Genomic DNA, 17,402 nt, shown 5'->3' with positions numbered 1-17,402 from the left:
CGCCAAGAAATATGCTACGTTTTCCATCAGCGCAACGATAAGAGCTCCCTATACGTTTTTTGAATGGTTTTTGCTGGTGTCAAGATATATTCAATACTGCCGATTGACATTTTTAAACCTTTATGCTTTTATTCTGGTGCTGATGGGAAAAATTCAGTGAATCCTACGAGATTTTTAAATTTTTGTGCAAAAAAACGATTGAATTTAAATGACTTTCGTCGAGTTGCCAATGAAAAGTTTTAACTGGTTTATTGATATTTAATATCAATGTAATATTTGATCAATTTGATCAAGTCGTAAAGAAAGAATGTGCATATTACATGATATTGATTTACAAAAAAGAAGATACATATAAGAAAACTGGATAAATGCCATATATTTAAGACGTCTTGTTGGGAAAAATCATACACTTGTCTTCTGAAACCACTCAATAGACAATAAACTTCCCTTCTGTCTTTTCTCTTGACAATTTCTTGGCCAACATCTTTATGGAGAGTATGGCGAGATATTTATCTATGGATGGAAAATATTGTGATATATTACATTTGCCTTTGTTCAGGGTATTCCCAGCTCTTTGCTCTTTTCTTTTTTAGATGTTTTCTTGTGCTTTATGGGTCTTTTATGTGTACGCTTTCTTTGGCTGTTTCCTTTTTTTTATTATTTCCTTTTACTTTCTCTTGCCCTGAAGCGATGCTACCATACTCCCGTTACTTTTGCAATAGCTATTTTATTTGTTTTGCTTTTGCTGTTTTTTTTTTTGGTATTTGTTCTGTTCTGGTTTTGCGATACCCGTAATATTTCCCACAAAATATTGTATTGTATGTTATTCACCTTAATTCGCTTGTTGTTTTCTTCTTGTTCGGTTGCTCGTCTTCCTCTTCTTCAACTTTGGTTTGTTTGTTAGTTATCCCGTTATCGCATTGTTTCGTCTTTCATTTTTAAATGTTTGCTCGTTGCTGGTATTGGTATGGGTGTGGGTGTGTACTAGTGTGATTGTGTGTATGTGTAACTGTGTATGTGTGAGTGTGTGTGTGTGTGAGTACCGGAATCCGGTTAAAAGAAAACTGACGCTATTTCGTCTCTATTTTGTTTGTTTGCCGCGGCCGATGTTGTTTTTGTTGTTGTTAATATTAACAATTTCACATACACGCACGCACTGGAAAAAAAACGGGACTCGTGAACGTAATTGTAATTGTAAGGTAACTGTAACGATAGCTGCTGCTGTTGTAACCGTAATTGTTGTAGTTGCTATTGTGGCTATTATCGTTATTAAAATTATTGTTGCTGCTGTTCATGCCTTTGTTGTTATGGCCGTTGCTGTAGTTATTGTTCTTCGTTTCATCTGTCATGCATGTACTTGTGCATATTATTCGTATTTACTTTAATATATATATAAGATATATATATATTGGTATTTCTTTATTATTATTTGATTTTATTATTATTTTGTCGCCTTCGAAGGTTTAGCTCCTCTGCGCTCGCTACGTCAGCCATGGGTGTAAACACAATACAGACTGAAACAGAAACCGACCGAGAACTGAAAATGAAACGGCGCTGAAACGAAACGGAATCTTCAAAGCGGCGAGGACGTCGCTGTCGCCGCGGGCAGCGAAGCCGGCAGAGCGGAGAGCTAGTTCAAATTAACTCGACCACAATTTTCCCGTTACGTTGAAAAAGGAGAGCGAAGAGCGTTGAAGGAAGAACGAAGAGAGTACCCGAACACCCGATCTCTTCGCTACTAGATCCCGTTAGCAAGCCACGGTTGATAAACAGCCGCAGAAGTACAGTGAAGCCCAGAACAAGACAAAAGATTGCAACTTGTCTCTTGGACTTCGGAAACCAGAACGGCAGGAAGTTTAATGATCTCGATTAAAATTTCACTTAAAATTTCAGTTAATCCAAAGAAAATGTGGCAAGGGGTGACCTTTTCTCATTTCTAAAAAATGCAAAATAAAACTATATGAATCTTGGCAATTGATAACTGTTTGAATGAAAATGATTTTGTGCCTGACTTATCGCAATTAGCCCAGAAGAAAAACGTAACATAACATAAGTATTTAGCATACTTTTTGGAGGTGTCCATTTGCAACACAAGTTTCAGTTTCGGAGGCTCACCTGTATCTGTAAGAAGTGAGCAGCGTGCAAAGGGGTGTGGGTGTGTAGGAGTGTATTTTTTTGGTGTGCGGGTGCTGCACGTTTTCTTCTTCGTTAGACCCAGATTTGCCTGTCAAACTGTCTTTATCAGCTGTCGCTGCCGCAGTCGCTGCTCTCGTTCGCAGCGCTGCCAGTGCTTTATTTTTTTTTTGTTGCCAATTGCAATTGCAATTTCGTTTTTGGCTATAATGAATTGGCATTGTCAAGTGTGTTTAATTTGGCGGCACGCGAAAGGAGCACCGAAAATCTGAGGTGCGAGAGAGAGAAAGTTGGAGAGAGAGTCGGCGCCGCCTCGCCTTTCTCTCTCTTCCATCTGCCATTTTCACTCTCTCTCTCTCCCTCTCTCTTTCTCTCCGTCTCCTTTTGACTGATTTCCAATCCACTCAACTTTATTTCTCTCTCTATCTCTCTCTCTAGGGGTGTGCTATGGCCATCTCACTTGCACGCACCCACGAGTACACGCACAAAGCAGTGGGAGTAACACACCTACACACACACTCTTCGGCACTTAAAGGAGCGGCAGCGACGCCGACTACGGCAGAGGAAGAGAAATAGAATCAAAAAGAAGAAGCTGCCGCTGCGTCTTCTTCTTCTACTTTGAACTTTGAGCTTTGCTTATGACTTTGAATTTTATTTTTTTATTTTTTTGGTAACAATATAGCATAATGGTCAAATGGCACGCGATACGAAAATCAAAATTGAACTTTACAAGTTAATCCTTTTGCGGTTGTACACAGACACACGCATACACACACCGAATGATACTCCTTTTCGGGGCATTCAAAATAACATTTTAGAAATCTTAAAAAAAGGGGGGGGGAGCAGTGAAAAGAGACAGTGTCGTAGAGAGAAGATGGAGTTTCTGGGATCTCATTTGACAGTTCTTAAAATAAAATCAGGGAATTATTATTTTATTTTTTAACTAGGCGGTGATCGCAGAAGGGCTCTCAAAAGAAACGCGTCTTCAGGAAGTCAATTTAACTGATATATTGAATTTTAATATGAGAATGAAATTCGAAAGTTTATAAATAACAAGAAAATACTCTTGTTTGAACAAAATCAAAATCATATTTTTAAACCAATTCCAGTGAGGGAACCACTCCTTTTATACAGCAAGTGACTAAATCTCTTTTACGAGGGGACAGTGAGCCCCATAAAGCCCCTTTGCGGGCGCCAGAGTGAGAGATTGAGAGTGAGAAAGAGAGAGAGAGAGAGCGGCTTTGTCCGTGGCCTTCGCTTGGTCCTGCGCATTGGAAAACTCCGATTTGCGTAAGGTGATGGTCTCCGGCGCCTCTGTAACCCTCCCCCCCTCCCCCCGGCACACTTCACCCTGCCAAAAGGAACCCGGTACTCCCCCACATCCAGGCAATCCCAAATGGATGCTCAATTCAAAGTTCCAGCTACGCGATTTCATTGTCATCGGCAATTGCCGCTGCTGCCCCAGTCGTATTCGACTATAGTCACATTGTTCAGCTATATTTTGTGCATGCAAAGAATATACATTGTAGTCTAGCTAAGATGAATCTCGAGTTACACGGGCAGCATTAATAGGTGAAAAGCATTTGCACATAAGTTCTATTCGGTTTCCTGATATTCATAAAAAAAAAACAAAACATATTAAACGTACTATTCGGTTTTCTGATATTCATAAAAAAAAAAAAAAACAAATTAAACGTACTATTCGGTTTTCTGATATTCATAAAAAAAAAAAAACAAAACATATTAAACATACTATTCGATTTTCTCATATTCATAAACTAAACCATAATTTTCCAACACTGAGTAGTGAGTACTAAACTTTCTTTCAAAACCTTCAAGAAAAGTTTTGCTATACAGGGGCTTGACTGTAGACCCTCGCCTTCGACCCAGCTCACACATACATCACACAGATATGCCAGCACTAGTGCACGCATACACTTGAATAATGCTCTCACAGATACGCGAATGCATTCTTCGGCGCTGATGAACTGACAAATGAATTGGCCTAGCAACCGAAGTTGATGGCATAGCAACGCACTACCCCCCCCACATCATGGCAATCCTTGAAGTCCGCCCCGAAATCCAACCCGCTTCTTCATTATTCCAGCAAATCTTTAAGCCTTTAATTCCGCATGCGGAATTATAAGGAAACACTCGAGCCTTGGAGAAATTCAAAACGAATAACATTCGCACCTTATTCGAATTCATCTGCTTTTGCCTTTTAATTAGAAGCGAGCCCTTTTCAATGGGGATTTGAATTTTAATTTGTTATGTTAAATTAAACTTTCATTACAATATTCTTTAAATAAAATCTCTAGTTGGAAATTAAAGCTCTCCCTTTTTTTTGACAGTGCACTTAAGCTGCTTTGCTTGCCAGGACAAAACAATCAACAACCAGAAGCCGGAATCCCTTACGTGGGATTCTTAGGCGACCCCAAGCCACTTCATCCATATGGCACTACAAAAGCCTTATTAAAGCACCACTCATTTAAATAAATTAATGCATTTTGTGCAGCTCCAACGGCAATTGTCTCGAGTGTCCATCACTTGAGGATGACATTAACGTGCACATAGGACATCGCACCTAATGCCTCAGTACCCCGCCGCTTGACTGGCAACATACCCCGCCGGCTTGCACAATCGTCGACCCAGATATCAAATGGAAATGTCAACGCAAACGACAGATAGTCAAAATGTTGTCATGTCGGATTTTGAATAATTCATTGAAATGAAAACTTTATGCATTTGTCAGCCATTTGCCATACCGGCACCTACCCCTCGGCGACTTTCTTATTTTCAATACGGCAACCTGGGGGTATTGGGTCATCGGTGAGATGGCCAGGATTGGATCCATCTTCAGCTGTCGCTCAGTTCATGCTGACTTGCAAGGAAATGCTGGAATCTGAATACACAGATCAATGAAAAGCGGCTTACGCACGATTTTAAATATTTTATTAAATACCAACACTTATGAGCTTCAACATTTTGAAATACGATTTTGAAATGCATGCAAAGATAGAAAAACTATCCGCAAGTAATAAATAAATAGTTCTATCGGTATTATCGATATTATTGATTGATCAAAATTATCGAAATCATCGAATTTATCGAAATTATCTATGGTATCGCTAGAGTGCTATCGATTGCATTGCCTTTTGTCAACCGTTCACGATCCGCAGTTACAATGATTCATCGATCAGCATGGCCAGAGGCACTGCACCAGCTGCCCAGGTGCACTCCTTCAAAGGCCGGACATCTGGTGAAGCACGTACATGTGCTATACACCGTATGCCGTGCACCTTGGCAAATGACTCAGAACAGCTGTACAAGTGGACTCGGACTATGGCGCGACCTTTAGACGACGGCGACGATTTTAGACCCATCCAATCGTCCGGCTTTCAGTTTACGTTGCACAGTTTACGGTTTACGGTTCGGGGACAGTTCGCTGCAAGTGCCTCTTGTCATATTTTATTGATGGACACTTGGGCAAACAGCGTGTATGCACTCGCTAAGATATATAGCCGTGAACATCCATCTAAACGGATATAATATATGTATATATATATATAGATAGATATAAACTGCAGTCGCGGTCGAAGACTATTATCATGAAATTTTAAAAAGTTCCCCGACTATTTTTCGCCGCATAATGCCGAGGCAATAAGTTATTGGACTATTGAGGCCACCTGGGCCAACATTTTCACAGTCGAGTGGAGCACAGAGAATGGGTAATGGGTAATGGGCAGTGGATAGTGAGTGGGTAATGGGTAATGGAGGACCGTCTTGCCAGCCAACAAAGTAAAAGCAACACACAAAGTTGACTCTTGGTCGATTGAAAGTCCTCGAAATGCAGACATATGGACGTCAAGTCAAAAGTCGCAAAGCAAATGCCTTAAATATTTTAGATGACACACCGTAATACCCATTGGGAGTGCAGATATATATATATATATATATAATATTTATCATCATCTAAATATGCACGCATGTGTCGTTCCGCCCATTTACATAGGCTAAAGTGAATATATAGTGTACGTATATGGTACGTATCCATAATTCATGTCCACGATCTGATGACCGGGTTTTTTTTCCCCGAGGATGGCGTTCTTTCATTGCTCATATGCCATTAATTACGTAGCGATTGGCATTGTTTAAACTGCGCCGGAATTGCCTGCTCAATCGGCTAGGTCGTATATCAAAGCAGTACTATATGTACATATATATATGCGCGATATGTAATCTAGAATATAAAACAGTTGCCCGTTTTATGGACTATCTGTAACCCGAAAACTGTGACCCTGAAATCAACATCATTATTGTAGCGATCGTTATCCAATTCCAATTCGAATTCAAATCCAAATCCAAATCCAAATCGTCTGCCTTGTAAACAATATATCAAAGCTATAGATACAGACGCATGAATCGGGCGATACGATCCGAACACTTGAGCAAACTTAATGTCTTTATGGGCGTTTTTCTTGTCTTTCGAATGCTGATGATGCTGATGATGGAATAGCCATCCGAATAGATGGATCCCCATTCCCCGCCTCGCAGGCCGCCTTTGTTGTTGTGCCGTTTTCGTGGCGCGCCACGCAACAAAAAAAAAAAATAATAATAATAATATTAATAATATCCTGCCATTATCTGTGCCATAAGGGTGTTTTCAATTTGGTCATTCTCTACGGCATCTAAATAGGAATTCTATATTTAGAATATTGTGCGGAAAAATGCAAACTGTTTGAAAGTCATTATAAAATATTGTAGTCTTCATTTCCGCCCAAGTACCAGCACTTAAATCGATTTATGTATTTATTTTCTCGTATTTAACAATTTCAACTTTTAATGATCATATAAAGAAATGGTGATATTGCACTTTAAATTGGCCATAATTTGTACTGCATAATTTACAAACTTCTGCTTGAGATTGAGCGACTTTGTAAAGTTCTAAATTGCTACAAAAAAAACGTTGCCATTGGTTTTTTTTAGTTAGCTGCAATCTTGAGAACAAAAGATTCTCTATATATTCAATTCCCAGCGGTTGTATTTCCTTGAGCAAAAACCACCGACATTTGTGCAGTGCTTTGAAAATTCGGCAAAAGTTTCGACACTTTTTGCAGGGTACAAAAGTTTCGTGGCCCAAACCTTTTCCCCAAGAGTTCCATCGTGTGTCTGCGATTTGTGCGATTTGTTTTTGTTTGCTTCTGTAGATGCTTTGGTTGAAAATAACTTCGAAGCGTTCAGCGACAGTGGAGAGAGAGAGAAAGAGAGCGGGCTAGTGGCGGGAAAGAGACGGAAAAGCGGAACGCGAGCGATTTATTTATTTTTATATATCGTAGTTTGGATTCTGAGGCACAACGGACACGTGGAACCCGCCGACGAATTGGCGAATGGAAATGGGCATACAAATGGCCAGCAGATAAGCTAGATACGTCATAGTTTCGTGAGCACACTGAGCGAAAAGCTAGTTAAGCATCTTAGTTGAATGCAAAAGTTTTCGGACATCATGTCGTATGCGTAATTTTATTGTAAGCAAATAAAACGTATACGACACGTGTTCCGGTTGAAAATGCTTTCTAGAATAACTTTAAGCCTTTTAATTTTAGTTATCTTCCCAAACTAAACCGAATCTAAATTTGCCACTACAAGTGTGAAATTTAAAAAAAAAATTGTCATCGTGGCGTATGCGTAATTTTGTTTCAATCAAAAATAAAACGTATACGACACGTGTTCCGGTTGAAAATATTTTTTAGCACAATTTTTAGATGGTTTCAAATCACTTTTGAGAATCTTTAGATTTTAGCTAAGTCTGACATCTATTAAATTGGCATACTATTTTGTTGAATGGTTTTTTCGATAACCCGCCCCCTTTTTCTGTCCAGTGTAGTCTTACCAGAATGGGTCGCTCATTGGCGTAGGACAGCTTGCGTGTGCTGCGCAGCGTTTCCAGCCAAAGGGAGTTCCTGCGGGCGGCACTCGTGGCGCCACCAACGCTGCCCGTTCGCGTCATCAGCGCGGCGGCCGTGTTCACCGGTTGCGACATTTGTGTTTGCGGCACTTGCGGCTGTAACGATTGTAGCGCCTGTGGCGACGTCATCATCACCGTCAGCGACGGCGACCGCGATGGGGTGGGCGATGGCGTCATGGAGGGGGTGGCCGATGGAGTTGATGACGTTGACACGACCATGGGCGGCAAGGGCGGTATGGGCGGTATGACCGGCATGGGCGGCAAGGGCGGTATGACCGGCATGGGCGGCATGGGCGGCGGCGGAGGCGTGGCATGGCATTTCTGGTACAAAGCACTCTGATTGCAATCGTTATCCATGCAGAAGGCCGGCGACATGCTCTGCTCCACCAAGATCCAAAAAGTGGTTTTGGGACTCCAAAGAAAGGCGGATTCCTTTTAAGGAATCCAAATTTGTTTGCCTATTTGGGCAAGCAGTTTTACTTATTACTTGAACTGCTTGACTTTGCCCACATCGTTTTATTTAAAAGTATCCATGAAATTGATTTATAGAACCGGATATTGAGGTTCGCTCACTTAGGTTCGTTTTCGAAAAACTCACTGTTTCTGTTTGGTTAATTGAAAGCAAATGTTTTTGTTTTCAAGAAATTTACAGGCGCACGCAAACATGTTGCTTTAATTATAATTAAAAGATTTTCAAGAAAACAAGCGCAATGTTTATTTTAATTAGCAATTCTCAGATCTTGCCGGTTACAGGTTAAAACCGCACTGTTTAAACAATGATTTATACATTTTCTTCGTGGAATACATAATTTATCACAATTTTCCAGCCACAAAATCGCATTGTCAAGCCAACCACCACACATATACACGGCAAAAAAAAAAAGAAGGAAGGATTATCTTTACTGAAACAAGTGCACGAACCGCCGCAGATGAAAATCCGAGAGGTTTTGATTTGATTTTGATTGGAATTGAAATTATTTCTGGCCAGCCGTATTTCGACTTTCGACTGCGTAATTGTCCAGAATGTAAACAGAATTGGGAAGCAGACACAATTCAGCATTTCCACAAGCCGTTCACGTCCATTATAATATTGACCGATCCGATACGATACGATGCGATCTGATGCGATCCGCAAGCGATCTGGAAAATGAACAGAGATCTGGCTCCCAAGTTCCCAAAATCGAGAGCGATCCCTATCGCAGACGCCGCACAAATGGCCTGGCCACCATTAAGTTTTATTTATATTACAATCTGGTGCGCTCCGGCCTTCTTGTTCCGCCAATATATCGGAACAGAAAAGAGCATTAAAGTGCGCCAACTTGAGTATAGACTTCGATATGCCCATTAATAGTGATATATATACGACTCCCCAAAACTGCATGACACATGTTTCAAACCGAAATCTATCGTATTTAGCGTTCTAATGTTTGTTTCGTAAATAAAAATCCCATTTATCATCGATAATACCGTTTATAAGGCACACACTTTTTCGACCAGCATGTGTGAACTGTGGATGGTGGAAGCCAAGTGGACAAAAAGCAGCAGGTGGATGGCCCAGATGAGAGCGATCGTTTTAGAGAGCAAAGATTGAGATACACGCTGGTGGAAAATCGTGGAAAAGTGGCAGGAGGGGCGGGGGGGGGGGGGGGGTGAACACCTGATCGCGTCGACGTCATGGAAATGAAAATGTTGCAGCTTTTACTGCGGGAAATATTAAATGCTTCCGCTCGGCACTTAATTGCTGCCGCCCAAGAAAGACCAAATGCTAGACTATACAAATACCCTAGATATTACATCGCATACTTATATCATCATAAATCTTATATCATATGGTTCAAATTATCAGTAAATCAGCAATTAATCGGTGCATTTATCACAAATAACTACAACCGGTGCAAATGGAAGCGAAACATTTTCAACTACAGCTTACCTGCTTCGATAAATTATCGATATATATGTTTACTTTTTAAATATATATATAACACTAATTATGGCTGATATATTAACTACGGATCTACATTCAAGAACGGATGCAAAGTTGAACGGGATGCTGAAGCGGATTTGGACGTGGATGCGAGCGTATGGGATGCGGAAATAATGTAAACTTGCGCTACAAGCGGCCAAAATGCTCAAAACGGTTTTGAAACGGGTATTTTTGAGTTTTGTTTTGTATTGCTGTTGTTTTTTTTTTCATTTCATTTGACATTCTAGAATTCTAGGGGGGGGGGGAATTGAGTATGGACATTGACGCAGTGCAAACTAGGAAGAAACAAATGCCAAACGCATAACGATTGCACAAAAAGGGGGGGGCGGGGGGAAAGTCATTTGGCATTTTGCAGCATAATGCATTATGTTATCGATAACAAGCTACTTGACCGCTGGGAAGGCGGCAAGGTCAGAGCGGTGCCATTGAAAATGAACTTTTGGTTTTAAATTGGTTTTGTTTTTGGAACTTTGGAACTACGTTGGTTCATTCTAAATATTTATGTACACAAAAAACAAAATTGTTAGTTTCGGCAAATGGGTTTTGTTTTGTAGTTTGAAGTTTTTTTTTTTATTTTAAGATTTTTTTGTTTTTTTTTTTTTTTTGTTAAATACCATTTTGGAGCATTGGAGTGTTTCGTTAGTGGCCTCGGTGAAGGCCCTTCGAAGGCGCAACTTTCGGCTTTCGGACAAGGTGCGAGGCATTAGAAGAACGCCCTGGAGAGATTGCGAGATTGATGCGACAGCGATTAGTACAGATTGTTAAGTTATCCTAAGTTAGTTAACTAAGCTAAGCTACATTCGTTTGGGGACATCCAGTTGGTTTACTATATATGTAGGATATATAGGATCGGGTTCTGATTGGTTTTAAGCGTTTGAAAATACCTAGAAAATAGTAGACATAGATCGATCGAGAGTCCTACGCGTACAGTGCGTTACGAAACTGGCAGGCTTGATCGATTGATTTATTCCGTTTCCGCTAATTCAACAAACGCATTGATATAATAATAAAGTTGTAGCCTACTTTTACTTTCGCAACGCACTGTCCATAAAGTTAGTAAAGGGTATATAAATTTTAGAATACAGTCGAAACTACATAGATAGTGTTACTTAATAGGGAAAGTTCGACTATAAAGATACCATACATATAGGCGAGTAAATGAATAATGAATATGCATGAGCTGTAATGATTTGGTGAAATGGCGAAAAGTCTATTACACAGTACGATACTTTGATTGATGCACCAAAGGGTATTTAATGTAAGAGAATAATCATATATGTTGGCCATAATGCCGGGACAACTAATAACGGTCCTTCTCGACACGCATGTGATCCTGGGGGATTTTCTACGTATGGAATAGAGTGCGGAATGGATGAAAAGTTCATTGCATGTTGCATAATTAAATAGAGAGCTTTCGAAACAATACAAACAACAATGGTGGGGTTTAACGCAAATGGAAAAGCGGAAAAACGAAGACAATTGAAAACTTGAAATACATTGAAGCTTTCGCCTTGCAACTTAACCCTTATGCGGGAAAAGCTAAGCTAAGCGAAAAGCTCTCGAAAGCGAGGGGGTTAAATGTAAAGAGATGACCGCAGGGGAATTGCATATATTGTACAAATTGTTAGCTGTCTTTTTTATATGTGTTAAATGTGGCTTGAAAGCTTTTGGCCCATTTGCATGGGCAGCCGTTAAATGTGGGGGATTTACCATTACTTTCGCTATCTTTACCGTTAGTTTTTTTTTTTTTTTTTTTTTTTGAAAAACAAAAAGCTTTGCTGCCCCGAAGCTTCCATTTATGTTTTACCGCCTTCTTATCCCCCTGACTATTGCCGAAAGTGTCTGCCAGCGAACCCAACGCAATTATCTATAAGGACTGAATGAAAAAAAAAAAAGTAAAAAAAAAAACAAGAGAAAGGAAAATTAAATAGAGTATGGGGGCGCTAACCGGGTTCCTCGCTGAAGAAAATAGGAAAAACGCGACGGCAAATGTCAAAGAGTGAAAAAATTCATCAATCATGGTAAGGTCACTGCCAGCATGAAGGAAGAAGCTATATCATTTTTCCCCCATCTATTAATATATATATATATATATATATATATATATTTCCAGTTTTTTCTTTCATATTTTTTTTTCGAGATATTTATGGAGGGCTAAAGTTCAGACACGTTCGGCGTAAATTGATATTAATTATAGCAGTGAGATGAAAGATATAGATAGAGCGACTAGAAATGGTATATTCCATAGCACTTAACAATTCAATTGCCACATAAATAATCTATTTGCCGACTGCAGGAAAGAACTGTCTTAATTGCGTTTGTCGGATTTTATCCATTAAATGGTAAAATGCTAAATGCTCTTAGGCCCACCTACTAGGACCCCTATTTTCATTTTCATTTTCCATTTACCATTTTCTATTCCCCATTCCCCTTCGATCGAATGGCGTGTAAACAAAATTTTTAATTATGCCCACCGAAAGTAATGCGAAAGCGAGGGAGAAAAAAATAAATATACATCTATATATAAATATATATATATATATATGTATGTATGTATGTCTGTATGTCTGTATGTGGGGGCAACGAAATGCGATTGAAGGTGGCCAAGCGGGCAAATGAACAAAATAATTGTTGAGCCAACGCCGCGTATGAGCAATATTGATTTTCACTAATTGGATTTTAGCGCGCGAAAAACGTTAAATGGCCAAAAACAAGAAAAGAAATAAATTCAACGAAAACAAACCGAAGGAACAACAGCAACAAAGTAAGCAAATCACAAATTGCCAGCGTTTTATGATTATTAGAAAACCAAACTGAACATAAAAACAACTTGTGTTTATGAAGATGACTTATTGGCGGTGATAAGTTTAACATCTAGGCAATGTAGCGAACTCTTAATAGTTTCTATAAGTGAATTAATAAATGAGTATTACGCTTAAAAATACAATAAATTATAGCAGCAACTGCTGAGACCATTAAACATAATCTTCTAAAGCTTTGATTTTGCATTTGCTTTTTCATTCATTTCGGTCACTCTATTAGCACAGCATTTCGAAAGGCTGGTCACTTAAGGTTTCGAAACATATTTTTAATTGTTACGTTTTCTTATTAAACTTGAAACCCATAAAACTCTACCAGCCTTCAACCCAACTATACATTTAGTACAACGCAGGATCTGGAAATCGTTGATATGAACATAGAACATCAAGTGCGATGGTGGCCATAAAACATCCAATTTATGGGTATATACTTATGTATCGAGAAGGGATATGCTGAGTTCAGATAGTATATATATAATACATAGAGAGCGCTAAGGGTACTTTTGGGTGGCGTCCACTTTGACATTTATGGGTTGGGCGATTGCAGATGGCTTATGTACATGAATTATGTACATGGGGGATTGCGTGGGCACTCGAAAAAAAAACAAAAACGGATGCTTCAATGTGACCAGCTTCGACAGTGCTTACAACACCTAGTCTGGTCACTTTGAACCAATGCAATTTCTTCTATTAACTACTTAAATGCTTGTAATATTATTTGAAATAATTTTCTGATTTTTTTTTTCGAGTGTGGGTCGCTTTGTAAAAAAGAAAGAAAGGGAGCGACGGCTTTCATTTTGCATAGGCTTTTTGTTTGGCTATGCGATTCATATGCTCACCTGCTTGAAGGGCCGCATGCCACCGTTGATCCGCAGAGAGTCGGCTGCAATGCCCGCGATTCCATCGCCGGAACTCTCGCGCAGCTGCTTCAGCGAAACATTCGGTACCGTGTGCGAGTGCGAGTGGGCGTGGCCAACGCAAGCGGAATGGGGACCACAACAAATGGCCGTGCTGCTCGATTCCGGCTGTGAACTTTGCCGTATTATCCGTGATCCATTCGTTGGCGATGATGTGATTAGCACCGGCGGCACCTGCTGCTGCGACTGCTGCAGTTGCTGCTGATGCAGATGGTGTTGCTGCAACTGATAGTGCTGCTGCTGTTGCTGTTGCAGGTGATACTGTTGCTGCAACTGCTGCTGCTGCGGCAGGGCCGAGTTCGATATGCAAATGGCCATGGAGCCGCTAAGATTGCCCTGCTGGAAGGCACTTTTCACACTGTCGCGGGAGGCGGAGCGATCGATCAGCGTGGTGGGCGTGGTGGAAGCACGTCGACTGCAATTGCGGCACGCCCTGCAGCGACTCGGTACGCTGGGCGGTATGCTCGATGCCAGATTCTGATATGATGAGGTGCCCAAATTGGGATGACTACCCGGACTGGAGCTATGGCTATGGCTATCGCCTGGCTTGAGGCTTAAATTCATAATTGATATGGTCGGTTGCTGTTGCTGTTGGTTATTGGTCATCGTTGCCATCGTCGTTGCATTTAACTGCTGGCTGTGTTGCTCTTGGTCCTCTTCGTGTACTTCGATATCAGGCACTATGCTGCTACGGACCAGGCCCTGTTCCACATCCTCGTCGTGTCCGGCAGCTCCGCTGGCTCCACCTCGCATGCTCTCCTCGGAACCCATTCTCGCGTGCTGCGACTGCTGCGGACTTGTCAGGTAGGTGGATGTTCGATCCTGACGCATTAGCGTTGGCTTGGAAGCCCCAGCTGCTGAGCCCGATGCTGATCCGCCACCGGAACCGGATCCACCACCGCCGCCCGATACCGATCCCGAGGACGATGTGGACGCCCCCGTCGTTGGCCCATTTGTCGAGTTACTCTTCACCTGGCGGAGCAGAGCCGTCCGACCGCCGCCCTTCGACGGATTCGAGCTGCTCACCAGCAGCGAGTCCGTCTCCTCGGAACTCACGTAGCCCGAGTTTGTGGTGTCGTTAAGCTTCTGAATTGACATCTGTGGGATGAGAATAATAGTCGAATAATATTCATTCATTAGCGAAATGATAACATACAAATTGAAAGCGTAATGTAATGTTGTTGTAATGTTGTGATAAATGATTACTATCTTGCAACTGCAACTGCGAGATGGAGTGCGCCATCTCCTAAAGCGGCGACCGATTTTAATCAGCGTGTTATATTTTTATTTATATATATTTTTTGGCCTACTCGTTATTCAATTCTCAAGCGATTTGCATTCAAAAATGTGATTATATTTATTTTTAAATTTAATAAATCGTTAAAATTATAAAACTTAAAATTTTAAAAGCTTTCAAATGTTATTATTCGGGCTTATAGCTTTGAACAGAGTTTTCTTTTTTGGCTGAGCGACTTAATTTGACCAAGATAGAAGAAAAGCCGCTAAGAAATCCGCATTTTGGCCAAATGCTCCTATTCCTGCATCCGCCGATGCAGCGTTTTTAAGTAAGTAGCATTAAGCGAAGGAAAAACCATTCCATGGATATTAAACAATCAACTTATCTTCAACAAAGTTAAAGCCAAGGTAGAAAAGCAGAAAGTCAGAAAGTCAGAAAGCAAATTGCAAGAATCCGGGGCACGTGCATTGAATGCACGACAAAGACAAAGGAGCGGCTTAAGGACCCATAAGGAAAATGAAAAATGGAAAATGAAAAATGGAAAATGAAAAATGGAAAATGAAATGAAAGACGGGTTCGAAAGCTGTGGCCGAGCTTTCCGGGAAAACTATTTGGCAGAAGTTGTACCTCGTTGACAAAGAACTGATAAGCCACAAAAGCTTCAAAGCCAGCGCACACACTTGTGCCAGAAAAAAAGCGGGAAATGTGGGAAATGCGGGAAAGCTCGTTGACCGCTAGTCACTCACATATGCGGAAAAAGCAAAAAGGAAGGCCCAAGGCAAAAACGTTCGAAAAAAAAACAAAACGAAATGTTCGAAACAAATCTCAAAAAACGTAACAAATGAATATCAATAATTCAACTATAAATACGAACGAACCAGCATTGTAAATTATGCAAGTGCTGCTTGCGGCGGTGTACTTAAAAAAAAACAAAAATTCAAAGTAACTAATTACAAATAATTTAATAATCAATCAATAATAATCAATATAATTAATTAAAATATTCAATGTGCCCATAATAAGTGTTCGTTAAAGGAGCATATGTACTGGTAATGATTTGAAAGTCATTAGCAATTGCACGCATTTTCTCACAGTGCTCTTTTCGGGCCAACGCTGGAATAGGACAAAAGGACCTTTTGGGGCAGCTGGACGAAGAATGTGAAAATGTGAACACCTGCAGAGCAATGAATTCAGCTGGATGACTACTGGCCTGGCCATATATGTATGTACATTCGTATATATTCTATATTGCCGACATTGTATGGCCGACATGTGCATGCACACACCACACACACACACACACACACACACACCACACACACACACACACACACACACACACACCACACACACCATATATATTCGAATCCATTATACGTTTGCATGTCGAGCGTGCCGCTAATAATAGTTGGGGGCCCAGTAGCCCATAGACCATAGACCATATCCGAGGAGTCCGTGCCAGGCGGAATGCCATAGATACAGATACTGCGGCAGACAGTGGCGTGCAATGGAGTTCGAAGGGGGGTGGTGAGGGGAGAGGGGTGATGGGGGGGGGGGCTACAGTGGCACAAAAGATCCGAGCTGGTAACAATGATCTATTAAAAATACTAGTATTCATATACTAAGTCATAATTTTTATTGCAATAGGAAGTACATTTTACAACGCTCTCAAACGCCACTGTCTAAAAATAAGAGCGGCGATGCGAAGGAGGAGGGGTTTGGCGGGTGGGGGGTGGTGGGTGTTTTCTTGCCTCAAATTGGGTTAAAAATTTCATTCGCTTGACGGAAAATGCAATGGCAATTTGGGGCCGCAAATGAATTCAATTGTTTATGGGTTTCCCTTGATGGGATATTCTATAAATAACATCGTACGCTGGCTATTGATTGATTTGTCAGTCAGCTAGTCACTCTGACAAAAAAAAAAAGAGAAAAAAAAGAAAAAAAAAAGCGAATGGAGAAAGATGTGGGAAAACCCAACCAGACTGAGTCAGCCGAAAAACTCATTCATAGATGAATCTGGAATAATTGATAAACATCTCGTCTTTCGATGCGCGGCGCTTTAATTCGATTTCGTTCGATGAGTAGAACTGATGAAATTTTAATCGCACCATTAAAATGATTGCTTTATCCCACACACTGGCACGTACAGTGCGGCACAGCTGTGTAATTCATTTGGATTGCCCGGCGATAATCGCCTCATAAATATTTGTAAATTGAACACTGATTTTGGCAGATTAGGTGCAAACATTACGAACACCAATTCAAGAAGCTAACAAGAAATTTTCATTTTTCGTTTATAAGTTAATTATGTATCATGATTTCATTTCAACTTGCAGCAGTTGTTAAA

The 17,402-nt window shown here is 40.6% G+C and overlaps 1 protein-coding gene across 14 annotated transcripts in view; it reads right to left on the bottom strand.

Moving 5' to 3' along the window:
• Positions 1-17,402, bottom strand: part of SK (small conductance calcium-activated potassium channel) — a gene marked incomplete at its 5' end in the record, with an annotated part of 64,903 nt that overhangs the window by 38,394 nt on the left and 9,107 nt on the right. For 7 of the 14 annotated variants that reach the window (NM_206631.4, NM_001272324.2, NM_001272323.2 and 4 more), the window contains one exon: positions 13,741-14,916. In NM_206631.4, coding sequence (NP_996354.2) covers positions 13,741-14,916 — 1,176 coding nt within the window. Of the gene's footprint in view, positions 1-831; positions 1,521-8,023; positions 8,474-10,696; positions 10,799-13,740; positions 14,917-17,402 lie in introns of those variants that run through there. The other 7 variants (NM_167032.2, NM_001297957.1, NM_080339.3 and 4 more) reach the window with 3 other exon arrangements.

Source organism: Drosophila melanogaster, chromosome X (genome assembly GCF_000001215.4).
Source record: "Drosophila melanogaster chromosome X".
NCBI classification, from domain to species: Eukaryota; Metazoa; Arthropoda; class Insecta; order Diptera; family Drosophilidae; genus Drosophila; species Drosophila melanogaster.
The sequence above is the reverse complement of the archived record's forward strand: the minus strand, read 5'-3'. Positions and strand labels throughout refer to the sequence as shown.